The sequence below is a fragment of the Lepidochelys kempii genome, chromosome 8 (assembly GCF_965140265.1).
Source record: "Lepidochelys kempii isolate rLepKem1 chromosome 8, rLepKem1.hap2, whole genome shotgun sequence".
Lineage (NCBI taxonomy): Eukaryota > Metazoa > Chordata > Testudines > Cheloniidae > Lepidochelys > Lepidochelys kempii.
The window spans coordinates 54926788-54952878 of record NC_133263.1 but is presented as its reverse complement, the minus strand read 5'-3'; the positions used below and the strand labels follow the sequence as shown (position 1 = coordinate 54952878).

Sequence of the window (26091 nt, the reverse complement as noted above, 5' to 3'; positions counted from 1 at the left end):
CCGCTGCTCTGACCTTTCAGTAACTCACCAGAGAACAGTGGGCTGTTTCACCAGAGGTCGGGGCAGTAAACGACGTTACTTCACCGGCCTTGTCTCGCTAAAGGCCAGCAATGGCGGTCAGTGGGGCGGCCCTTCCCTTTGTCCATGACAGACGTGTCAAGCAGCTGTTGCTCAGGCTCGTGAGAGTCGGTCAAGCTGGTATGCTGCCGGTGCCATCGTGTTTGGTGGTGCTTGGCTCTCGGGACTGCACCTGCACGCAGTTTAATTTCCTAAAATAAAAGTTTAAACCCTTAAGAATTTCCCCCTTTGGCTTTAGCTGTGGCACTTCAGGGTGGGAAGGGTTAAGGATCCGACCCTCAGATGCTTCCTCCCATATGGATAGAACTACAGTAGGTCAAGGCCCAAGAGTGGGGACAGGTAAGAGCCTCTCTACGGGGCCTCACACCCCTCTGTGATGTAGGTTGCCAACAGGCTGGGCTGGTGCCCAGTATCCCCACGGAGGTGCCCTCCAGGCCAGTGATCTGCCTGCAGTGCGGGCGTAGTTCAGTGACACCATGTCCCAGCAGCCACTGAGCTCCATGCAACTTCCATCAGCTCCTCCCAGACGCTGTCTGGGTGAGGGGGCAGAGAGAGAAAGTGCTTCACTGAGAGCAGCAGTGGCATGGGCAGCCATGCGGATGTTATGCATGGTGCACATCATTGGCAGGGCAGGGCAAAAGAAGCAGTTTGTCCCAGCCCCCCCCCCGTCCCATTTGAGAGGGCCCCCAAACAGAGTCATGCTGTGACACAATGTGCCAGGTTGCAACGCCACTCACGGAAATTTGTCACAATGGAGGGGCCCCCTGGTGATGCTGTGAGCCCTGACTTGAGAGTGCTTCAGCTGTGCATACCATAGGAAAAATTTCTGGGAGCAACCCTGGTGAGCAGAAACCCTGGACAGCCTCTTCCTCAGGAGCCCAGTGTGCTTCTCTGTCCCATTGTCACGTTGGCGACCAAAGCTGCTGTCTCAATACATTTCCATGCAGTGTCTGGCACCTGGCCAGGGGCTAGAGGAGAAGAGCTCTTAGTGGGCATGCCCAGGACTGCGGAGGGAAAAGGAAACAGAGCAGGGATGGAGACGTTTAACCAAAGGCATGTGGGGGGAATACAATGAGAATGTGATGGCTGGAAAAGCTGCATTTGGCATCTTATTCCAGCCTCTAATCGCAGGCAGACATGAGGAGGTTAACATGGATGGTTCTCAGCAGCATGGTCCTATCTGTTGTCTCTTCCTGGCCTCTCCATTGCAACTGAGCATGCTGGATGGTGAAGGACAGAGCAAGATTCACATGCAAACCCTCTTTGTTATGTTCTCACCTCCCTGCAGGGTGGACCCCTGGGAGTGCTATCAGGACACCTGGCAGACTACCTGCAGTGTGCTGGAACACCACCGTGATCTGATGAAGGTGAGTCACACCTGGGCAGATGTGTCACAGGGGGGAGGGGAAAGCTGTGACTAGTGGGAGACGTGGTGCAGGAGAGTGATTAGACCGATGCATTTTTAATGCCCAACATGAGTGTCCCTCAAATAGCTTTGATCTGTTGCACTTTCAGGGCTGAGTTCAGGGTCAGCAGTAGCCAATGCAAGGCAGGTTTCTCTCTCTTTCAGGTTGACTCAGTTACATCAACGTGATACATATGTTCAATGGACTGATCCTTAGCTGGGGAAATAAAGCATAGCTCCCTTGACACCTGTGGAGCTGTGATGATTTACCCAAGCTGAGGTCTTGGCCCGACACAGGTCAAGGAGATAGACTATTACACAGGTGCGTGTCTGCCTCTCCTGGCTGAAAAAAAAAGGAGTCAGCCCTCTAGGGTTGAGTGCGCACGTCATCATCAGCCAGCAAAGTACCAATCACAGATTGCAGCAAGCAGTCCGGCCCAGATCAATACACCCACATGGAGAGGCTAAAAATACCATCAGTAACAAGGAACGAGGGGGACATGTCAATTTAAACAAAACCCTGCTCCTCACAACAGAATTGCTCAAGCAAGGATTCCAAACAGCCGCCATTCCTGGAAACTGAATAGTTCTCCAGACCAGCAAATAGGAAAGGCTCCCAAGAATGCACCAAGGCCCAAACTCCAGCAGCCGCCAATCAGAGACAGTCACAGCACCTGGTATGCAGATCACGCAAGGTGTACATGGTGTGACAAACTCACTGGCCCGGAGCACCCCCTTTTGGTGAGTCCTGGCATTGCCACCCTTTTTCCTCCTCTCCACCTCAGGGCTCACATGGTCTGCTGTGTGACTCTGCCGGCCAGCCAGGTCCACCCATTACAGAGTATCAACGTCCTGCACCAACGGCATCACCAGTCCGACACCCCCACCCCTCCTGGCCGGGTGTGTGTGTGTCCCAGACTTCTCCCCGCAGAACTCAAAACCCCCCAAACAGAACCAAGCACCACTTCAGCCACTCCACTTATCTTGGGGTTGAGCCTCTCTGGGTTCTCCCCAACTCTTTTGGTACAGCGAACCACTCGGCAGCCTCCAGTGGACTTTGTCCTTCCGTTAGAGCTCACCGTAGGAATCCGCTCCATGCCTGCAGCTTTCCCATGTCCCTTCTGTCCCTGGCCATTTGCCACAGCTCGTTTTTCAGGAGAGACTCCCAGGCCTTCTCTCCCTCTGAGCCCCCACCCCACTGGGTCTCTCCCCCACTGCTCTGAGTGCCTCGCTTTATGAAGGTGACTCTCCACCCCACCTGAGTCTGCCTATGAACTGTACCTAATGCACCCTCCAGGTGCCACCAAGTGGGCTAAACGAGCCCTTGGCCTCCCATTAACCCTTTCGCTGCCAGTGTGGGGTGTACACACCCCATTGCAGTGGAGTTATTCAGGAGTAGCTGTTGCACTGTAAATTCACATACTTCCTCAATCTGAATTAAGTTTCACTGTGTAGATGGGCCCTCACAGTACGGGAACTAGGCAAAAGGAGAGTAAAAGAAAGTGGAATGAAAAGAACATTGTGCCGCACATAACCAAATTGAATCTACCTTTGGAAAAGGTCTAAGGACAAACTTCCAGGACCATGTCTACTCCAGGGAAATGCTGAGCTTCTATACACTGGGGAAAAGAAAAAAAAACCTGTCAGGACGCACACAAGAACGAGGCTGCAGTGAGAGCAGGTGGAAAAGGCAAACTCACAGCTAAGCAGACATCACCCTGCTGGCCACACAGTCAATCCAGGGGAAAAGAGGGCATTTGAAAGGCAAGTGAATGAAGCCCTGCTTACTCACCTACCAAAATAACCCCACGGGACAAACCTGGCTCCGCTGGCCCTAAGGAATGACTCAAAGCAACAGGAAAATTCAAGGGCATCTTCCGTGCTGGGTAAACCCCAGAGAATACGTGACACAGTAGGTGAAACCCCTCCACAGGCACAGGCAGAAGTGAGAATGAAGCTCACAAACCCTGAACAGAAATGGGACTTCCCACCACCTCTCCAGCTAATGACCTTAGACCATTATCCTACCCTCCAGCAACAGCAACGGGGAGGTTGGCATCAAAATGCCGCCCTGAGACTTGGATGAAAGGGACAAACAGGGCAGGGGTCAAGTGGGCAAAGAAAGGCAGGAGGAGGAACCAATTAAACAAACCGAGTTAAGAAGAAAAGCAGAAGGCTCAGCCATGCCACTGGCCTGCTGCAGTGCCAGGCAGGCAGGATCTGCAGGCATCACAGCAGGGGCAGGTTTAGAGGAAGCAGTTAAAAGAAGAGAAGGTGGAAGCTTCAGGCGTTTGGACAGGGAGTTTTCACCAGGTGTGTGGGGGGGCGGGGGGTAGGTGGAAGAAAGCGTGGAGGAGTTTTGATGGAGAAGCAGACAGGGGAGTGACTGAGGCTGGCACCACTGGCAGAGTGACGTTGGGGTGTCCACAGCTCAGTAAGCTAGTAGATCTGATGGCTAGGGAGGGGGTAAATGGAGAAGGCTTTAAAGGCAAAGACAAGGCACTCATGGGAGAGGGGGAGCCATTGGAGGAATGCAAGCAGAGAAGTGATGTGATGAAAGTGCAAGTCAAGACGACCATTCTGGGGGTATTAACAGGATTGCCCTATGTAGGACACGGGAGGTAACTGACCTGCTCTACTCAGCACTGGGGAGACCGCAGCTGGAGTGCTGTGTCCAGTTCTGGGCACCACACTTGAAGAAAGATGTGGACAAATGGAGAGAGCCCAGAGAAGAGCAACAAATGGTAAAAGGTTTAGCAAACCTGACCTATAAAGAAAGCTTAAAAACACTGGGCATGTTTAGTCTTGGAAAAAGACAGCTGAGCACGGACCTGATAACAGTCTTCATCTATGTTAAGGGCTCTTATAAAGAAGACAGTGATCAATTGTTCTCCGTGTCCACGGAAGGTAGGACAAGAAGTAATGCGCTTAACCTACAGCAAGATTAGATTAGATATTAGGAAAACCTTTCTGACTTTAAGGGTGATTAAGATCTGGCATAGGCTTCCCAGGGAGGTTGTGGAATCCCCATCATTGGAGGTTTTTAAGAAGAGGTTGGACAAACACCTGTCAGGGATGGTCTAGGTTGAGGGTCCTGCTTCAGTGCAGGAGCTTGGACTAGATGACCTCCTGAAATCACTTCCTGCCCTACATTTCTATGATTCTTTGACCCTAGTAGCAGTGTTGTGACTGGACTGAGGGAGGCAGTGTGGCTGGCAACCAGGCCAGAGAAGGGCAGATTACAGTAGTTGAGACACAAGATGAGGAAAGCCTGAACTCGTGCCTCAGTGGTCTGGACAGGCAGGCTAGGCCGAATATTGGGTCTCATACAACACTACTTCCCACTGCTGTTCTGCCCCTCTGGATCCTACCAGCCCCTGCCCCATGGAGCTGAACTGAAGGGAGGAGAGCTGATGTCTCACAGCACTATCGTTACCTTGGGGGAACATTCCAGGAACAAGCCAAGTTGTTCTGAACCATTTCAAATCCACCCTCCAGTCAGATCAAATTTTTATGATGGTTCCAATTCCTCTGAAGGGAGACGAGTGGCGCGGATACTGCAGTAGCACGAGGGAAGGGATTATAGTGAGAGCTCAGGGTGGGCTGGATTCTCTCCCCCCCGCCCCTCCGCATTAACATTCCTTTAAAGTTCTTAGCTAGCAGGGCAGGAGCCACCCCAGGATTCTGCAGTTAATGAGGCCCCGTCTGTTCACTTCTTGCCTCCAGTTCGAAAGGAGCGGAAGGAAGGAGCAGCTGGGAGTGGCTCAGGAAATAAGATTTGACGCAAGAATGTGTGTTGAGTGAAGTCATTATTCTGCTGTCTTTCTCTCCTAGCATAGGGTGAGTTAGCAGCATTGCAGTCTTATCCTGGGCAACAACATGGGGGCGGGGGACCCAGAACGGTGCTAACTCGTTGCAGGGCTAAAACAATGCTTAAAGCCTGCCTGCCTCTTTGAGATGTGTGCAGCAATCTCCTCACAGAAGCAAATTCACACACAGTCAAATCGAGAGCCAGCTTTTCTATTCCTCTTAGGATCACGGCCTGAAAGGGGAATGTATGGCTCAGGGAACCGGCAGCTCATCTGAGCAGGAGCCTTTCACCTCTGGGAGTGGCTCCAATCTGGCACAGTTTGACACTGACTGAAGCCGACTGTGACCTAGCAGCTGTTCACAATGGCCTTTGTGAAATGACTTTGGAGAACTCAGCTCAGCTCCTAGTGCGCAGGTGGCTGCATCACAAAACCCACCACCAATTAGCACTAATTTGAAGTTAATTTATCATACTCAGCAGAGAAGACTGGATGGACCATAAGGCTGAAGGCCCCTCACATTCCAGAGATGGTCACGCAGGCACTCGGATATGATCATCACTGGCCAACACCCTTTTTAGCAGACTCAGCAAAGGGGATAAAGACTGAATGGGCCATGGAGACTGAATTACCCAGAGCCAGTCCCTACAGAACAGGGGAAGAGCATACCAATGTGGCAGCATGGGGGAAGCTGACACAGCCTTTCCCTCTGCCAACCTCATGGTGTGGGTATAGAGAGGTATTCAGTCCTCAGGGCTGCCAGGCTGACACCAAATTCACTTTAAAAGAACAGAGAAGGTTTGAAGTCTCCTGTTCCCATAAGGCCCATGTGTGCTTGGGGGGCGGGGGACAGAGAATCTCGAGTTATTAGAAAAAAATGAAATGGCAATGTATAAATCAGACTTGCAAAATTATCCAGCCTGGGCACCAAAATCTACTCAGGTGCCCTTTACTGTGATTGACAATCACGGAAAATCCAGTAACACTTTACCTGCCTGACAAAACATTACTCAGCTCTGGTGAGTGGGTGACTAGAATGTTGCCAAGCTGGTATAAGATCTGCGGGCGTGCGGACAGACATCATCTCCAGTGATAACAGCATCTCCCCTGTTGCTTAGCTTTGGCCTTCATCTTATACCTAAAATCCAGGAGAGGAATACTTGAAACCACACAATTGTCCTTATTAATTCACCTTAAGAGTTAAGGCGGCCATCAAATATACAGGGCTAAATGGGAGAGGGCATTTGGGTTAGTATTTTGTCAATACCAGTTTTTGAATTGTATCCTTATCATGGTTTTGCACAGATCAAGCTGGCCTCATTGCACGTACTAGAAATCATTCCAGTGGGTATCCTATTTGTGGAGATGCTTAGGGTATGCTGAGCGAGTCTCCCAGCCCAGGTCTACAGACGGGAACAGGAAGTATGAAATGAGGCTGGCTGTGTCTCCGAGTAAAGGCTGGAGAACGTTGTTAATTTGTGAGCTGTAGGGCTGGCTACCAAGCTAGAGTGAGAGATCTATGGCTGTGTTTCTGGCTCTGGAGTTGCATTATTGACTCCTTACATTTCATCCCCACCCTAGCGAGTGACTGGCTGCATCCTCTCCAATGTGAACACACCTTCCATGACCCCGGTGATTGGACAGCCCCAGAATGAGTCTCCACAGCCCATTTACCAGAACAGCAACATTTCCAACAAGCCCACTGCAGGTAGGTCACAGCAGAGGGAAGTAAGCTCTCCAAATGGAGCAGAGGCAAGCCCTGCAGACAGCACCAATCTGAAATCCCCAAACTTGTTCTCGCAGAGATGGGGAAGGGAAACAGACCTGTCCAAGAAACAATAAATGAAGGTTTCAGGTAAGACTGTCTATGGTTCCAAAATGTATAAATTTGAGTGAATTGAGATTCCAGACCCATGCAATTCAGCAACATTTGGGTTCAAGTTTGGAAAATGCAACCTACCTGTCACTGGGTCCTTTTACTATCTTCTCTCTCCCTTCCCCAACTCCTTATTGACTGGGATCTATCAGCAGAGTCCACTTGAGTGTCCACACAATTGGCACCGGGAGCAACATGGGAGAAAGACCAAACGGGCCATGGAGACTGAGTCCCGCTCCACAGCTAGAAGTGGTCTCTTCAGGTTCAAGTTAAGGTGCATAGGCAGAGTATTGGGAGGAAGTTCACACTGCCAGTGTCTATGCCTTACCTGTTCTGTGAATGAATAGAGGACTTCCCTTTCGAAGGGCTGTCACTCTGGTACTAAATCTACATGAAAAAGGTATCTTAAAATTGCCCCAAAACCAGGCCTGACCCTTAAAGTGGTAGAAGTGCCATTTCACGCCAATTTTTTTGCGTGTAAGTACTGCGTTTCACACTTAAATCCAATGATTAAGCACTCAGGGGGCTGTCTGAGGACATTTTAAATATGCTGTTACCTGTTTTGTATTTGCAATCATGGTCATTCCAGGTGCAGATTAAGCACAGTCCTGAGTGCATGTTGCACCGACAACTGCACACCTAGCTTCGTTAAAATCCAAATGGGGTGAAATTAAAGAGTTTTAAGAGGGGGCTGAAATCAAGAAACAACGATTATCTCCGTAGATTGAGGCTTTAGTAACCAAACCAGTAAGGGGCCATTTGCACCAAGTTGCTGATCAGATCCTTAGCAGAAAATATTGGTTTCTTTCCAAATCTTGGTGCGGGGAAAAAAGCTCTTCAGGATGATGAACGTCTACATGAAATAACTTCAATATCGCAACAAGACTCTAAACGAGTCATTCAAACAGACGGAGGTGAATACAAACAGTACAGAAGGTGGGGACAAGAGCTTATTGATTTAAGAACCCAGCCAGCAGAGACGGCCAGTGGGGATTCCCTCACACCCTCAGGGTCAAATGCCCTGTGTGTTCCGAGAGCTCTGTAGGGGAATAAAAGACAGGCCTTGTGCAGTGGGACATGGTTCTTGCAGGTAGCTCAGACTCTGAACCTGCCTTTTACCTATTCTCTCTCCCTCCAGCAAAGATCTTGGGGAAGGTGGGAGAAAGTCTGAGCCGGATTTGCTGTGTCCGTCCGCCAATGGAACGCTTCACCTTTGTGGGTATGTCATGAAAATGTAGATGCTTGCATTCATCTACGTTCCTCCCCACTCCGTGGTCTTCCCCTGCTTTCCTGCTTCACATCCAACCCAGTGCTGCAGTATCACTCGCAGCCAGATCCTCAGCAGGTGAAAATCAATGTAGATCCAGCAGTGGTGCTATGTCCATTTATACCAGCTGAGGACCAGGCCCCCACTCTCTCCCCGACAGCCTCTCCCTGGTTGTCACAGAGATTGTCAGGGGTTATGCCAAGATTCATTGCAGGTAGGCGCTCAGATCCTGCCCAGGATTTCCCTGGATGGCTCAGCAGGAAGAAGCATTAGTTTAACTAGGGAAATCTGCCCCGCTCGAGCCTGGCTATGCTAGGGGAAGAGGCACAGCGACTCCATGAGTTTGCAATGCCTGGATGTAGACAGACACCACCAAGGTGAAAGAATCCCTGGAAGTATTAACTCCAACCACTAACAGGAAATCTACATAGTCTCTCTCACCATAGATTGTAAGGCTGGATGATTCCTTTATGATCACTTGGCCTGACCTCTTGCACTACGCAGGCCCTAGACCCTCACCCAGCCATTCCCCTGTTGAGTGGGAGCAGATCTTTTAGAAAGATGCCCAATCTCCTTCAAAAGACTCTGAGTGATGGGGAACCCACCACCAGGTGCCAGGTAGACAGGTAGGCTGGTGGAGGAGGAATCCTGTTAACACTAAGGAGCCACTGCTGAACAGTTAAAGAGCCATCTCCCCTCCTGGGCACGCTCCGGCACGGATGCTCATTTGAAGCTTGGATTCTGGCACTTCTTTCTCTAGATGAGAATGCGAATTTGGGGACCGTGATGAGATACGAGGAGATTGGTGAGTATGTGCTGTTCTTCCCTCGGGAAGGCGGGGCCCTGCAAAGCGCAGAAGTGGGTGGCATGGGAGGGGCCACGCAGGGAACGGAGATTAACAGTCTGTTCTAGCGACCGAGCACAATGCAGGTGCAAAATTAGCGGACCGGGTCATTGCTCCCATTGGACACCAGGCATCTGGATTTGGGCTGACTCACAAGGGTGATGAACTGCCCTGGGCTGATTCCCATCCTCACTGGGGGGAGGACAGCATTGCTACAGGGTTAGAGAAGAGGACTGGGAGTCGGGACACCTGACTTCTCTTCCTAATTCTGACACTGACTCACTGTGACCTTGGGCCAGTCATTTAACTGCTCAGAGCCCCTAAGGTTGCATCTAAAGCTAGAGCTGGCTTTTGATGGCGTAGCTGTGTTGGTTAGGGATGTGATTTCATCTGGGAAATGGTGGGTAAGGTATACCAGCCAAAGAACTCACTTCCAGTATAAGCTGCGTCTCCACTAGCAGGGTTTGATGGTAGAGCTATCCCAGTATAACCCTTGCTAGTGTAGACAAGGCCAAAGAGGAGAGTCAAAATCTTACTTATCCACCATTGTAAGGTACTTTGAAATCCTCCAGTGGAAGTTGCTATACATGGTACAGCCTGTTCTAAGTGTTCCTTGCCCACCTCTCCCCACCCCCATTAAAGTAAGTCTCCGGCATTAAAGAAACACAGCAGGGCTGCCGTGTTAGCACAAAGAGAGTGTCCCTGGCCCAACTGCAGAAGAAAGGACTCAGCGCCAACTTGGTGAAAGTTGGTGAACAACTTTCAGTGTTCTCTAATGACGAATACCCTTCTCCCATCACACAAAATACCATGGAGAGCCTGGCATGAGCCACTCAGACTGAGACGCCCAGTTACCAGTGCGTCAGAAATTGGTCAGGCCCCTTCCGAAATGTTTTTCGCCCCAGCTGGTGAACAGAGAGTTAAGGGCATCTCCCACCAACCCCTCCTAACTCTGGCTGCCTCCAGTCCAATGGCGGAGGTGTCTAGCTCTTACAAATGAGGGAGTTCCTTTCAATATTCCTTTAACACACGGATCCATTTTGTGGCGTGTCCAAATATAAAAAACCCTTCGCATCCTTATAAGCCTCCCTGCACTTCACAAGCAGAGGCTAGCAGACCCCTGGCAGGAAGTATCCTGCTGAGGCTTCTAGACCAGTTTCATTGTTTACACTTCCCACCCCCCCACCCCCCGCTAGCTGTAAAGCAGCTTAAAAGCCTTAGAAATAGCATGGATAGCTCAGGCAGGAGATGATCACTGGAGCCTTCTATGCACCCCTATAAGTGTTAAGTGTTAACCCCGCCCAGAGTTCAGAAGTAGAGGAAAGTGCTGACTTCTATAGGTGGCTAAGACAGGGAGGATGTGCGGGGGGGGGGGGGGCTGCATTACATTGGGTGTTCCTCTATCCTTGCAAATTTAAGCAATATTGCTGCTTCCCTCTGGTGGCCAAAAGTGGTGATGTGGACAAAGAAATCTGTTCGGCAACACTCAGTTCTAACACTGACCACTTGCAGTTTCTGTGCCTTTAAATGTCCTAGGTTCTGAGGGTCAATAAGTAGAATTGTACACATCTCAGGAGTAAAATGTCAGCAGTTGTGCAGGTCAGCAAGCCACTTAGGGCTTGATCCAAACAGGGGAAGTTAAAGGGAGGACATGAAAGTCGATAACAGGTTTGCCCTGCAGCAAGCAAGTATCGGGGCTTTCTGGCAAATTCATCACTGTCATGGCAGAGTAAGGTACGTACTGGGGAGCAGTGGGACACCCCCATTAAAGACCCTGGTGTTAACCAGTTGTCTGGGTCCTTGTAATATCTAACAGAACTAATAGAATATCTGTCATTTTAAAGATCTCAAAGCACTTCTATACACCTACATACACAGGAATCACTTCTTTCCCCATGACATACTTTACACGGCACATGCACACATGCTGAAATGCAGCCATCTCTGGGGTGGAATGCAACAGCTGTTTAACTGCCCACAGCAATGCTGCACAGCAGTGTAGGAGAGGAAATGAAATGTTGTTTGAAACAACAGAGGTATTTAGGGTAGGCAGATGGTTTGGCCAGAGTACTGCACCGCGCTAACATCACTGTTCTTGCAGAAAGTGCGACAGGACCTTGAATAGCCACAAAGCGTCAGGCCCTGTTTTTTGTGTCTTACGGAAAGAGTCTCTCCAGCAGCACAGTGCAGGGGTTGTTGGTTCAGTAGTGTCACGGGGAAGCCATCAGCCCATGTCTCTGAATGTCTCCATTCTCTGCTCCCTTTCTTCAGAGCTTCGTATCTTATTGCTTTGTGGCAGTGACCTGCTGGAGTCCTTCTGTATCCCAGGCCTCTGGAATGAGTCTGACGTGAGTAGCCGCCTCCCACTGCATACAATCCATTGTGCACTGTTTCCTTCCCTCCCCTCTCATTTTTCTCGCCTCTTTGCTCTCTCCCACGGTGACCTTACATGTGGCATAACATTCCCAGGAAACAACTGAGTCAACTCACATGGGAGACCTTGAACAGTCTGCGTCTATCCCCCATTCCATCCTGCGCCCCCTTCTATTTCACACCCTGAGCTGAGCAAGCCATCCTGCTTCTGACTCTCGGGACCCACTCGGCTTTTATTTCAGGTTGGAGCCAAAAACTTTCCCTTTCACATCATGTTTTTCTCCCCACCCTTAGGGAGATGAGTGGCGGAGACAGCTGGGGACTGCAGCTACTTATGGCTAATTCTGAGGATGTAAGGAAAACTTTAAAGGCCATCTCCCAAACTCATTTTCCTTTATAAACAGATGCTGTTAAATAGATTTAGGCCATAAATTTGGAATATGGGGAGAGGCGTATAGGGGTTTACAAGATCCAATTTTCATGACACTAGAGGAAAAAGAAATGTAAATAAATCAAGCAAAACAGTGTTCGTGTAGTATAAACCTACCACTAATAATAATAATTCCAACCTAGCTCTTACATAGCACGACAGTGTTAGGAACCCAAACACAGCTGCCTTGTGCTAGGGCATGAGAACCAGGAAGTGAAACTGACCAGTCTCAGTTCACTGCCGGAACTGAATGAAAGGAGACATTATTACAGCATCCATGAGGAAAAGCAAATTAAATTGGTGAAATTATTTCTTCTAATCTGTGTTGCCTTAAATGCATGTTACCATCTTTAAATTTTTTTTTTTTACTTTGGCAGATTATTTTGTCTTTAAAGCTGAGTGCTGTGTTGCCAGCCCCGAATAGTCTAAATCACGAGTCAGCCCTCCCCGCCCCATAATGAAAATTAGTTTAAAAATCTCATGATTTTTTAAAAAAATTGGGGGGTTGGGTTTTGGCTGCGGGCATCTGGCATTTTTAGTGCCCACTTGGTTCACATTTTCAGACATTTTCTCTGCAACCATGAGGGCTAGATGTTGACTTTTTAAATTATGACCGCTGAGATTCTCACAGTCATCTGACTCCAAGGACTGGTGCTTTAAGTAAAAACATCAAATACCACAAGACTCATGCTAAAATAACAAGAATCCGCAACACTACATGTGGAGCAAAGGATCATTTGATGTGCTTTTCTAATACACCCATCAATATCGGGGCTCTGGTACTTACCAATAAAAGTAAGAATGTGCCTAGGTCATCATAACCCAGTTTATCATCAAACTGACCCCATTCACCACCTAAGGTTTCTCCTAATTTGAGTGACAGATAGCAACAAACATAATTTAAAGCCACTACATTAATACTCTTGCTAGCTAGAAATTCCACCTCCAGCAAACCTATCCATGTTCATGGATTCCGAGACCAGATGCAATGATCGTGATAATCTAATCCCGTGGTTTTCAACCTTTTTTCATTTGCAGACCCCTAAAAAATTTCACATGGAGGTGCGGCCCCCTTTGGTCCACAGACCATCTTAGACATGGTCTGTGGACCCCCAGGGGTCCGTGGACTGCAGGTTGAAAACCACTGTCCTATAGTAATGACAACCTTTTGCAGACCTCTTAGACATGGTCTGCAGAGCCCCCGAGGTCCGCGGAACACAGGTTGAAAACCACTGATCTAGTACGATCTCCTGTATAATATAGGCCATGGAACTTCCCCCAGATAATTACAGATAACATTGTCAACACAACAGAATTCTATTTTAAGGACCAAGGACCGAGTCCAGCAAAGCCTGTAAGCATGTGAATAATCTGTTCCCTGATAGCATAAGTGTAATTTTTAGAGTAAGGTTTTCAGGTGTTCCTGGAACTAGGAGTTCAAAATTTGCTTTCCATGATTATTCTGTATTAATCACATATAATCTGCTGTTTCCTTGAATGTTTCCCCCAATGAATTCATGTACTAGAATATCTGCAAAAGGGAACACAAAACAGATGCAAACATCGTGGCTGTAAATGCATTTTTGGGAGAGAACATGCTAGGAAATTGGATTTGGGGAGAATATTTGCCTAAGCTTTGCCCATCTGTCCAGATGATCACTTTTGTCAGAGCCAGAAAATACTGAACTACCTAAATCAGACACATGCATAAAAGCAACGGCTCCATCTTGCAAGGACATAGCTAGTTCTGCTAGATGTTCTAATGCCAAAGCAGGTCAGACAGGTCTTACATGACATGTCCATAAGTTGTTACATTCTGTCTCAACTGACCTGAGGGGAGCTCAGGAAGGGGAGAGATTTCCCTCCTACCTTTGAACGCGGCAGACATGTTTTCCAGTGAAATCCTTTGTTTGGTGTTATAGGAGACACAGAAAGATATGTGGTCCTACCCGAAGAATTTAAAACCGACACAGACAAGACAGATCAGACATGCTGGGAGACCCAGAGGGAGGTTCAAGCGTTGCTCTTTTCCTTGTTATTGACTGGGCAACAGTGTTACTGAAGTGGATGATTGTTAGCTGGCTTTGTGGGAGAGGAGAGTTCTAAGCAGGTGTTTGAATCAAGGGAAGGAGAGGCCTTCCTGAACAGCAACACAGAGGGAGTTCCAGGCCTAAAGGGCTGTGTGAAAGGAAGATAAGAGGTGTGGTGGGGTGGGGTTCATTGGCAATGTGGCACAGTCCTTGAAGACTGACTGAGAAACTTAGACTTGGTGAAGAAGGCTACAGGAAGTTTGTGCAAGGGCTTGGAGGAGAGCAACATGGTCAGAACAGTGGACATGGAGGAAGATAATTGTGGGATATGTCTACACTGCAATGTAAGCTCAGGGTTCGAGTTCAGACTTAAGCCTAACCCTCTTGCTTCCATCTACACACAAAGTGCACTAAACTGTGGCTCAGAGCTAGGTCCCAGGACCCCATGGGACCCAGGGTTCAAGCCCTATTGCTTTGCAGTGTAGACACAACTCCACTGAACTTGCGCTCTGGGAGTCTGCCAAAATTATCCCACAGTCCCACGGGCCGACTTTCTTTGTCCTCTGAACAGTCAAGTTTGGTGGACTGTCAAGTTTTCCCCCACAATGCACCACAAACAAAGGGCTAGAGCAGCCACATTTTGAGAGGGCACTAGGAAGCCTGGGATAGGGGTGGCTGGACTTGGACCTGCATAATGAAGCCTAGACGCTGCAGCCCCAGTTTGGGACCCAGATTTCAACAATTCCTAACCTGGGGTTACACATGAACAAAGACACTCAAGCCCTAGGTTAACAAACCCAAGATCTGCTAACACAAGGTCAGCTAACCCTGGGCTTATATTGCAGTGTATGGGGTATTCCACATTACAACGTAAACCCAGGGTTAGTGGGACTCAAGTCAGTTGACCCTGCATTACAGAACTCAGGGCTTGAGCGTCTACAATGATTTTTAACCTGACATTAACCCAGGCTCAAACGGGGGCTCTGGCATCCTCACTGTAGCTCGCAGACCCAAGTCAAGCCAACCATATCCCAGATTCCCTACTGCCCTCCCACAATGTGGCCTCTCTAGTCTTTGGCTGTGGTGGACTGTGGGAAAACTTGACTGTCCACCCCCCATGTGGCAGGAAGTTTGAACAGCCTGCTGAGCAGTCATTTTGGTCAGTGTGCTCCCAGCTACCAGAGCCAGCAACATGGAGGAGGCACCTTTTGAAGAACTTCTCATGTTTGCACTTGTACTCCTGTGTCAGGAAATGGGCAGTGCTTCTGTGAGACGTTGGTGGACATTTCAGCAGTGTTTTCTGACCCACCAAAGCCACCTGACAAAACTTGTGATGGAGGAGGAGGAGGAGGACACAGACATGGCCGATGCAAAGTGGCTGAAGCTGCTGATGGCACTCTGTACAGCCGCTGGTGACTTGGGCTTCTGGAGCAGGGCCACAAGCACAGCCTGGTGGGGTAACAGCATCATGCAGACCTGAGATGACCAGCGGGGTGGGAGGTGGAGGGGGGAGGGAGAGAAGAAGAAACACAAAGTAAACTACATTTCTGGGGCTTTGTGAGCAGTTTGCCGTGACACTCCGCCATAAAGACGCGTGCATGAGGGTGGCCATTCTGGTCCAGAAGCAAGTTGCTATAACCGTCTGGAAGCTGGCTACCCCAGACTGCTACAGGTCCATTGCCAACCAATTAGGTGTTGGAAAGTCCACTGTGGGTAAAGTGGTGGCAGAGGTTTCTGGGGCAATCAGGCGTGTGGTTTACCCCAAGGTGGCAGCCATAAGTGATATTGTGGAAGTAATTGTTGGCTGTGAGAGAATGGGGTTTCCAAATTTTGGGTGGGTATCAGGGGAGAAAGCTGGGAAATGGGGAGGACCCAGGAGAGGAGGATAATCTAGATGAGGAAAGAACAAAGTCTGGACAAGAGTGGAACACACACACTGGACCACCAGAAAATGGCTTTGGGAGTTGTCTTTGAACCAGTGCCAGATGATCTCTAAAGCCAAATTTCTCTGGCATCCCACACTGAGTACTCAAGCAAACAAACTTCTAACATGGATACAGTGAGATCAACAGAGAGACTCTATTTCAGCAACTATGTCCAGTCTAGGAAACAGCAGCCACTCCCTTCTCCTGCTCTGCAACTGGGCAAACCAGAGAGGAAACCCCGAGAAACGAATTGCTTTGTGAGCTGCTTTTCCATCCGGACATGACTCTAGGAAATCAATTCACAGACTGAAAAATAATGGATCATTTTGTAATTTGAGGGCTTAAATTAAGGCACCTAATCCTGCATTTCAGTGCTCAGACCTGCGTTTCAGTGCAGCAGATCAGTGCTCAGTCTAATAATTTCAGCTGGTCTGAGTGCTAAGGGTCAAAATTGGGTGCTCTAATTTGGACCCTAAGTTTGACCCTTGTGATCCCACGCAAAATAGGACTGGATTCTGGGGGGAAAGCAGCCCAACACCCTCCCCTTCAATTAAAGTACAGGAGGGAGTGAAGACAGCAGCTCACTGCCGATTCTGCTTTGCTTGCTGCAAGCAGCACCTGCTTAGAGGAATAACATTTGTATCAGGTAAAGATAATGCTGTTTAGCAGGTGGCCATTTATTTGCTCAGATATTTCCTGATATGCTCAGAGTACTAAGTTGTGGGGAGTTGTCTGAAAGGAGAAAGTGCTTCAAAGAGCTGGTCAAGATGTCGTCTCACCTTCCACTGAAGGTGCACAGCTTCCATTCGCCAAAGTGGGGCAAAGCTTTGGGGTTCTCTCTGACTCCTCGCTAAGCTTGGATGAAACTAGCATCAGTTTCCCAAAATGCCTTCTTCCACCTCTAGCTTACTAGGCATCTTCACACCTTCCCCCTTCAGGCGAGGACCTGAGCACAGCACTCCACGCCTTCGTCACCTCCAGACTGGGTTGCTGTAACTGAAGCTGAATGTGGAGAGAGAGGATGCACAGGCATGAATGTGGCTTCACCTTCACCATGGCTTAGGCCACAGTGAGCACATCAGGCATGTGCTCAAGTCCCTCCACTGGCTCCCAGTCAGTTTATGATGCCAATTTAAGACCTTGGTCCTAGTTTTCAAAGCAATGAATGGCTCAAGCCCCAACTACCTCAAAGGCTGAATTTTGATTTAGGAACCCCCAGGACAGCTGCGCTCCCCTGGGCCAATGCAGATCACAAAGCCGAGGATGAAGCAAGTGAGAGCTGGGGCCCTCTTGCAATCATTTCGAGCTAGCATGCTAAAACATAGCGGTGCAGCCGCAGCTGTGCAAGGGGCTAGCTGCTCCAAATACATAGCTCGGTGGGATCATACTCAGGGCAGCTAGCGCCTCCTGCCCCTCGCACCACCCCAGCTACATTTTATTTTTAGTGCACTAGTGTAGGTGTGGGTCCTTGAGCTAGAATTTATACCTCCAACTGGCAGTGTAGACATCCCCTGGGAAGCTGCCAATTAGCCTCCTTAATGACATTCATGTTTCTGGCAAAGACTTCCCAGGAAGTTTGCAGAAAGAGGGTAAGTTAAGACTTAGTTCCTTCAACACATCACAGAATATTTCAGTGCATCTTTTGTTTGAGTCAGGGACCTGCAAGCTGGTTCCTGGGCCAGCGTCGCCCTGGCACGGGAGGCTTAGAAGGTTCTGAAACGTCCCTCTTTGCATTGCTCCCAGATGGAGGTGATTGTCGGGGACTTCGGGATCGTGGTGGTGCCCCGGGACGGCACAGACACAGACCGGATCATGAACCATTCCTCAATACTCCGCAAGTACAAAGTAAGTGACTTCACACAACACAGACATTCCCTGCATCGTGGCTGGGACTGGGTCCGCTTGGCCTGGCTCTGCCTTCTGCCCCTGGTTTCTTACTGCGCCGTTGGGGGACAGGCCAATGGGCAGGGTGAGCTGGCTGTGCAGTGGCAGCTACGAAGCTTTACCGCTGCACCACTTCCATAAAGCAGCACCAGTACCTGCAAGTGCTCCCAGCCTCTGCATCCAGGGAGACATTCATCCCTGTGCACAGGACCAGTGTGAGGCCTGTGTGTCACTTACATCTTCAGGGCTCACAGGCCTTGTTCCAGACCTCAGCGACTGGGATGGAGAACCCAGAAGCCCTCTCACCATCCCCAAGGAAGTGCCCAACTCACCTCTGGGCACTACTGTCCTCATGGCCAGAGACCCCGACATGCTGGGTGCACAAGCCATGAGGAGCAGAGGGCTGAGGTCAGTCATGTTAATTTGCTCTTCTCATTTTCACCACAGAACAACATCCTGGTCGTGAAGGATGACGTGAACCACCCGATGTCTGTCGTCAGTTCAACCAAAAGCAGGTGCGTGACTCAAAGGGCCTCCTGCTGCAGGGTACAGAGACCCGCCCCACCCTCTCATCTCCCATCCAGTGGATCCAAGAATTTTCCACAATCCACCACAAACATTTCCCCATCTATCTAGATACTTACATGGCCCTATCTCCATAGTATCTGAGCACCTCATAATCATGGATCCATCCTGTAAGGGAGGGAAGTGGTCTGATCCCCTAGTTACAGATGGGGAACTGAGGTATGGAGCGATTAAGTGACTTTGGTCACACAGGAGGTCAGTGATGGAACAGGGAATTGAACCCATGTCTCCTAAATCCAGTGCCTTAACCACTGTGCTGTCCTCCCTCGCCAGTCTCATCCTGTCCACTTGCATTGATCTCACATACATTCAGACCAATGGCTCCTTTGGCTAAAATGTTACTGTGTGCATACGTGTGAGAGACAGTAACCCTCATAAATGCACCCTTCACTGTGGAGCTGTGAATAGCTCCTCCATGGACTGAGCTCACATGGAGCCTGATTTGAGCCCTATCCAAACACCTGCTTCCTGTTGGGGAAGAGAAAACGGTCTGGGGCAACATGGGGTGGGTAACTGGCAAGCGCTGACTCCCTCTGTTCTCTTTGCCCCCCAGACTGGCCCTGCAGCATGGGGATGGACACGTTGTGGATTACCTGTCTCAGCCCGTCATTGACTACATCCTCAAGAGCCAGCTATACATCAACGCCTCTGGTTAAAGCCTGAGGTGCTGCAGCAAGGCAGCCCCACCGCCCCACTTCTCTCCAGCTCTCCATCACACTTCTCGCTCTCTGTGTGTCTGTCTCTCTCTCTCTCACGGCCTCCGGTGCGTCCGCCTGTCTCACTCACTGACTCTAGCGCTCGATAGTGCAGGAATCTCCAGGGAGCTGTGGGATACCCCAATGGTACACATCTCAGCAATCTGCTTCGGAGAACCCTTCCCCTTCATACACCGGGGGCAGGGGGTACAGTAAATAGAGATGTACCCAGCATGCTGTAGGGAGGTGGCTCTGGTGTCCACCTTCCCAGCATGCCCTAGGGAAGTGGCCCTGGTGTCCACCTTCCCAGCATGCTCCAGGAACAGGGGCTTGGTCTTTTCCCATCCTACGGCACTTACGCTAAATAAAACACGGTGGATCTTTTTATTAATAGTTTTAGTGTGAGCCCCTTGGCCTCATAACATGACGCACTATGTCCGTGCTTGGCAATGGGAAATCCTAACCCACTTGGCTCAATGCCCAGACTCGAGCTAGGCTGAGAGCTCTGCTCAGGCCACTTATGGGACAGTTTAGCTCTGAAGTAAAAAAGAACTGTGAAAATTCTGAAAGGGTTTTCTGGAGCTAAGGCTCCCGGGGCAGGGGAGGGGGCGGGGGAAAGCACACCTCAGCCTGGCAGCAATTGCTTCTGCTGTAGATATTCATGGGGGGGGGGGCTCCTTTAATCTTCACTTGACATGAACCTGGTCACTCCAGGATGTCCCTTAAGTGGTCATGCTGTGTTTGAGTCACAGATGGAGGGTACCTGACCCAGATCCTAGAAAGGAACCTGTCATACCAGACTAGATCATGGGAACTCAAAAGCAAACAGCAGCCGAAGATCACTGGTTGTGCTTCTTTCAAGCCCAACCATTAGATTTCATAGCATCCATGTCCCTTCCACAACATGGCAGCATCTGTCTGTGGGATGCTGACGGGGGAGAGGCTCTGTAACCTGCTATTTACCAACAGTCAATACACGTCTTTCTGATCAACAGGCATCATATCCTGCTGTGCAGGGAGGCACATAGGTCTCAGCGGGGGTTACAATGATATGTCAAAAGGGGCCGATGAATTCATTAGCAGGGAGGGGGGCTGCCATCACAGCTAACCCCTGAGCAAACTTGCCTTATACAGATGCAGGTGGGTAGAGCATAGCTCTCAGGGATCTCATTTGATCTATAGGCACAAGCTGCTCCCTTCATACCCGACCCCTGGGATCTACTTGCTGGCACTTCCCTGGCTAGTATGATCTCCACTCCTGCCTGCCTCCCTCCCTCTCCCCCTCCTCTCTCCCAGACTGTGGGGTTCAAGCTGCCCGTGAGGAGTCTGTTAAAAGCCTGAGAGCTCTGGGGCTTGCACCTTCCCCCGTCTCCTGCATGCCTCTTTCCAGACAAACCGCTCTTGTGCTTTGCTGGCCAGGGCTGGGGTTGTAGCACATTGGGCCAAATGCTGGCAAGGGGAACAGATGCAAGGGGGACATACACTGGCCAAGAAATGCTGAGAGTGGGTTGGAAGGAGCAGGGATGTTTAAGAGACACAAAGGCCTCATACTGGCCCCGGCAAGCAGGTTGCTGTGCAGGGTACCACTGACTTGCAGAGGACTCCCGGCCTGTGACACTGTGTGCTCTGGAGTTATTGCATCATTAGAGAGGAAGGCAAAGCCCAGTTTTAGGTTTCATCCTTCCGCTTTTCCAGTTAGCCCTTTTATTTGGAGTTTAGCTGCTTGTCTTTAGTTCTCAGGCACCTGCCATTACTTCCCTGCTATGCTTGTGCTAACCTGGGCTGTTTCAACCCGACTGCATTCCTGTAACAAGGTGCTGTAGCTATTCTCCGCTGGTTTCTCTGCATTCCCACCAAGGTGCCATGAAAAGCAGGAGGGCACTAGAATCCCAGCCAGGGAACTTGCTGCTTGTGCCCCTTGGAGGGCTGTGATCCTCCGCAGGGAGAGGGAGCATTTCAGGGAAGGACCTTAAAGCAAAAGCCCTTAAAGGGTTGCAATGAAGCACAACCTGCTCCAGTGGAAGCTTCAAAGAGAAGATGCTGCACTAGATTTGGTGACCCGCTGCTCCACGCAGCCATCTTGCTTGCTGTGAACTCACTATCACCAGTTACCAAGAGAAGCCAGAGTCCAGGAAGGCGACTCTGTCATGGCAAATCACTGCTGTCAGCCCTTCAACCAGAATAACACTTACCATTTGTAAACTCATTGCAGTTTATTGCGCTTTACAGGAAGTCAATGATCAGTCTTCAGAGGTAGGTATTGTCACCCCCATTTCACGGAGGGAAAGTCAGAAATCCAGAGGTTAAGTGACTTACCCAAGGCCCAGAAAAAAATCAATGTCAGAGCAGGGATCAGAACCCAGGAATCCCTTGGTCCCTGCTCAGACCACAAGCCCATTCCTGTCCTATTAGAAAGGCAACAGGATTGTCAGTGGTACTACCAGCAAGCGTTCCCTTCCCAGGCTTTTATCCCCACCTGAAAAGGTTAGTTCAGGAATGGTCACTGTTGCACTGAAGTTTCCCATGACAAGCAGAAGGGTAGGAAAGGGTGTGGGGAGGTTGGACTGGCTTTGCCAGGCTCGTTTCTCTGCTCTTCCTGCCGCTCCTGGCAGCAGCATGTATGTCTAGGTGGGGGAAAACATGGACTCCAAGGGGGCACCAAGCCAACTCAGAATCCACAGAGGCTGATGGGAGCAAGTAGGAAACGTGTGTACTGTCACCTGTTCTTCAGGGACGTCTCCATCTGGAGTTCCTGCTGCTAGCTAGCACCCACTGCTCTACAAACTAGCACGTGGGAACCTGGAACGAGCAGCCTTCCTGGAGACTCCTGCTCACATACATAGCAGGTGGATATACAGGGCACGGTCATTTTGTGGGGGAGGGAGGGGAAGAGTTCTCTATACGTCAGTAGCTAAGCTCTTCTAGACAAATAGCTCTTACTACCCCGTGTGGGTCAAGCTTTTCACGAGCTCTGTCTCACATACAAGCTATTTCAGAAAATAGCAACTGCTCCTTGCCAGAACCCACTGTACTTCTCCACTCCAAGCTGGAGGAGATAAAGCAATCGATGTCTAGAACGAGCCACCAAGAGAATAAACTCAGAGAGAAGAGACTTGCCCCTGGAGTGGGAGGTAGGACAATTGCTCTTAACTGAGGGAAGATAGAAAAAGGAAATAAAAATGAATTAAGACAGTGTTTATAAGAGTCGAAAAGCTCTCGATCCCCTGCTCCTTCAGGTGATTGAAGGGTGTGAGATGGGAAGCAGGCCAGTTTTCTATCTCATCCAGTTTAGGACGGCATGCCTTAGAAACATAGCATTGTGGTATGGATGATGAATATACTATGTCTTACTAGTCTTATCTATGCCTTCATTTATCTGCTCAGCAAAACTCATGGTGTGGGGGGTGGGCATGTAGCATAACTTTGGAGTGGACTGTCGAACTGTTGGGATCGGTCTGGATTTAATCCTTGGGTTGGCGCGAGCAGTCGCACCTCCATCTCTAACCCATGCAACAAGGGTTGGCACGGAAGGAGTTTTTCAGTGTATGGGGGAAAGAGGGTGGAATGGTCCTTGAACCCGCAATTTTAGTAACACAGTTTTGCTTTACTGAAATGAATAAAAAAAAGTTTTAAAAGAAAAAAAAAACCCAATGGGTTGAAGTTGCCATGTTGCCAATTGCATCTTTGTGAGAGAGTTGGGAGTTGGATTTCTGTTGCTAAAAGTGGTCGACAAAAAGAAAAATAACCCAAAACAAAAAAAAAATCCACCCCTTTATCAGCAAAGTGTTTAAATTATGTAATAAAAAATGATGCTATTCGACTGTAGTGTTTCACTGCTGCTTCAGCTAGGGAAATGTCCCATTCCATTTTGTGACAGCTGGATGGCTGTCTCCTAGAATAAGGAGAATACTTTGCACTTATTTTATAGCCACTTCAATCAGGGAGGCATCGTGGTCTAATGCTGAAATTTGGAAATGGATATCCTTGGCCCTTGGATCACACATGTTCTGTAGGGAGCTGGCAGGTCACATGATGTTGGCTCCGCCTCCTTCTAAAGTTATCAAAGTTCACCGGCTGCAAAAAAGAGCCTGGAGGCCTGTAAAAGCCGCTGCAAACAAGGAAGAAGGGCCAGACCAGCAGCTGCTGCTACATAGGGCAGAGGAGGAGAAGATGGCCTCAGCCAGAGCCATCAGAAGAGAAACTTAATGTTCCTCTATTACTACTTTTCCTCAAAAGGAAAGGCCAAAGCTGCTGGGGACACTGTACCATCACGAATGGGAGGGAAGTTCTCCATGGGACACTTTTTCTATTGAAGCCTGGTTCCTCCCCCTTTCCACCTCCCCCCATGAAAGTCTGAGAACCTAGAGGGTAGAGAAGAGGACAGAGTCAGGACTTCAGGGTTTTTTCCCCTGTGAAGGTCACTTAATCACTCCATTCCTCACTTTCCCCATCTGTGAAACAAGGCTAATAGTCATTACCAATCACCGTACAGCACTCTGAGAAGATGCACACTAGAAAGTATCGTCATCTCAATATCTCAGCCGTCTCTAGCCGCTAACTCAAGCTGCCGCCTCCTTTCCCCAACAGCCAGTTCACCTCTGCTGGACACAGAGAAACCTATCTGCAAATGGAGAGCAGGAAGAAAGAAAAAAACAGCAACATCCAGCCACAAGGATTTGTTGTTTATTGAATTTTTTTTCCAAGTAAAAAATGCACTTAAGCAAAAAAACAAAACAAAAAAAGTCAGATCCATAACATCTGTCCTGTCCTGTGCAGTGGGAGAAATCACAGAACAAGCCAGTGGTTAGTGTGTTTCACTATAAATAGAAATATACCATAGATGATTATTTAACATATAATATTCAAACAAGGAGGTGGCACTTTATCAGAGAAGCTGAGCAACTGAGGGGTGAGTTTAACCCCAGAAAGTCCCCCTCCTCTGGGGCACGGTTGAGATTGCTGATCCTGCCACACTATGAGGGGCACAAGAGGTAACAAGGATCCAGCAGAGGCAGTCTCTAGTGGCCACAAGGGCCAGGGGACTGTCTCCACTGAGACAGAGGAACAAAATGGAATCGGACCGGTGGTAGAGATTTCCCTCCAGTTTTAGAGAATGATCGATTAAGAATCAGACACAATTCCTCTGATGCGAGGCTGCTTTATGTAAAACATCGAACATTGTCTGTTGGGAGGCAGCACCAAACTGCTTCCAAACTGGAGGTGGAGACACATCTGGTTACCTTTACGGTGTTGGGGGTTTTTAATAGGGCAATCAATATGCTAACACCGTGTAGGGTAAGCTGGGCTCTTGGGTGCCAGTAATTTTGGTCAAGGTCAGCAGGACAAACCCCCGTTATTACGGAAAACGCCAGGGGAACTTTGATGTCCATGCAGAGAAAACAAGAATTTGCTTTTCAAAGTCTCATCTGAAAGACGCACAGTAAACTGCATGATAGTCGATTGCCCTCAGAAGGATGAAGGGCTGAGTCATCCCTCCTGGGTCTTGCACCTGTGCTTTCAATGGGCCTAGATACTGAAGCCTGAGTGTTTGATCTCAAAGACATCCTCTCCGGTTAATCCCTTGAGAACCCACCTGAATGAAAAGCCCAGGATGAGAAGGGGGAGGAGAGAGGGGTGTGAAATCTCCCCCGGGAGCCGAGTGTGCTGGTAGGAAGGACTTTCCAGCTGAGGGCCCCTTCAACAGTCTAAGGAGTTACTGGACCATCCTCCCACCCTCTTCGGTGTGATCATTTTTAAACCATCAAAAATAAATCCCTGACTAAACAGTAATTTAGTCACCTTGCTAAGATACGTTGGGGAAGACCTGCACCTTTAACGAAAGGGTCACAAGTTGGGTCCTCCCCCTGCACAAGTCTAAAGCACAAAAACAGATGTACAGGCAGTACTAGTGTCCGTGTCGAGACTGGAAAGTCAGTGAGGACGGTGCCGCAGTAGGGAACCCCAACCTCCCTGGCCCTGCGCCCGTCCCTGTCCTTTGCTGGGTTCGGAAAGGATTGCTGGTGAGAAAGGGTCTTGCAATACATCGAGGGGAGCCAATGCTGCGTTGGGTGGTGAAAGCCAATGAGAGAGGCACTGGCATTGAAGGAGAGTGGCAAGTTCTGCTGGCTGTGCCCAAGCATCAGGGCCTTGGTAGGGACAGGGAGATCCACAGGAGTCAGAGTTCAGTTTCTAGAAAGACGTTCATTTGGCGACTGTCCAGAAGCTGAACCGGCTGCTGCTGACTCCTCAGGCCACGCTCTAGGGATGGGCTCCTACTAGCTATGGCTCTTCTTGGTCAGCAGCTTCTTCATGCAGCCGGGTCTCTCCTTCCTTCCTCCTGCACTCCAGGGACGGATACCAGAGTATAAGGCTTTCCCAGCTCAGAGGCACCTTGTGGTGATGTTGGCATCAAAACGTGGTGTCGTGAGGCAAACGTCAGCACATTGCCACAACGAGTCTGACCAGCTGCACCCAAAGCGTCTGTGTTCAGCTCATCAGAGCCAAAGGCAGCTGGTCCTGGCAGGCTTGGCTTCCCCATCCCCTACAACCCATCAGGCCAAGCCCTAGTATCCAAGCCTGAGAGACCCAGTCCAGAGAGTCTTCCTAAAGGTCTCAAGGTTTTTCAATGGGATTTGTGTTATAGCAGCCTGGGGGGAGGTTGTTGCGGATCTCCTCCAGGTTCCTAATGTCTGCCAGGATCTCATTAATGTTCCTCTCCAGAGTCTGAACCCGGAGCCTCTGCAGACTGGCCATTTTCTCCATTTCGGCCATCTGCTCTTTCAACTGGCTATTCTTTGTCCTGGCACTGCTGAGGTTGAGTTCGAGCAATTTCAACGCCTGCTCATCCACAGTGCCAGGCTGGTCTATTTTCGAGGAGGAAAATAAAGAAA

At 49.5% G+C, this 26091-nt stretch overlaps 2 protein-coding genes across 4 annotated transcripts in view; one reads left to right on the top strand and one right to left on the bottom strand.

Annotated features, from left to right (window-relative positions):
• The window catches only part of NMNAT2 (nicotinamide nucleotide adenylyltransferase 2), a 73792-nt gene extending 54200 nt beyond the window's left edge, over nucleotides 1-19592 (top strand). Inside the window, exons 4-11 of the mRNA XM_073356625.1 lie at nucleotides 1367-1445; nucleotides 6874-7000; nucleotides 8307-8387; nucleotides 9196-9240; nucleotides 11551-11627; nucleotides 17781-17882; nucleotides 18369-18436; nucleotides 19060-19592. Of these exons, the coding sequence (XP_073212726.1) occupies nucleotides 1367-1445; nucleotides 6874-7000; nucleotides 8307-8387; nucleotides 9196-9240; nucleotides 11551-11627; nucleotides 17781-17882; nucleotides 18369-18436; nucleotides 19060-19162 (682 nt within the window). The 3' untranslated portion in view covers nucleotides 19163-19592. The remainder of the gene's footprint in view (nucleotides 1-1366; nucleotides 1446-6873; nucleotides 7001-8306; nucleotides 8388-9195; nucleotides 9241-11550; nucleotides 11628-17780; nucleotides 17883-18368; nucleotides 18437-19059) is intronic.
• A 4276-nt stretch (nucleotides 19593-23868) lies between these two features.
• Nucleotides 23869-26091, bottom strand: part of LAMC2 (laminin subunit gamma 2) — a 40608-nt gene continuing 38385 nt past the window's right edge. For 2 of the 3 annotated variants that reach the window (XM_073356622.1, XM_073356623.1), the window contains exon 23: nucleotides 23869-26064. In XM_073356622.1, coding sequence (XP_073212723.1) covers nucleotides 25814-26064 — 251 coding nt within the window. In that variant the 3' untranslated portion in view covers nucleotides 23869-25813. The remainder of the gene's footprint in view (nucleotides 26065-26091) is intronic. The other variant, XM_073356624.1, reaches the window with a different exon arrangement.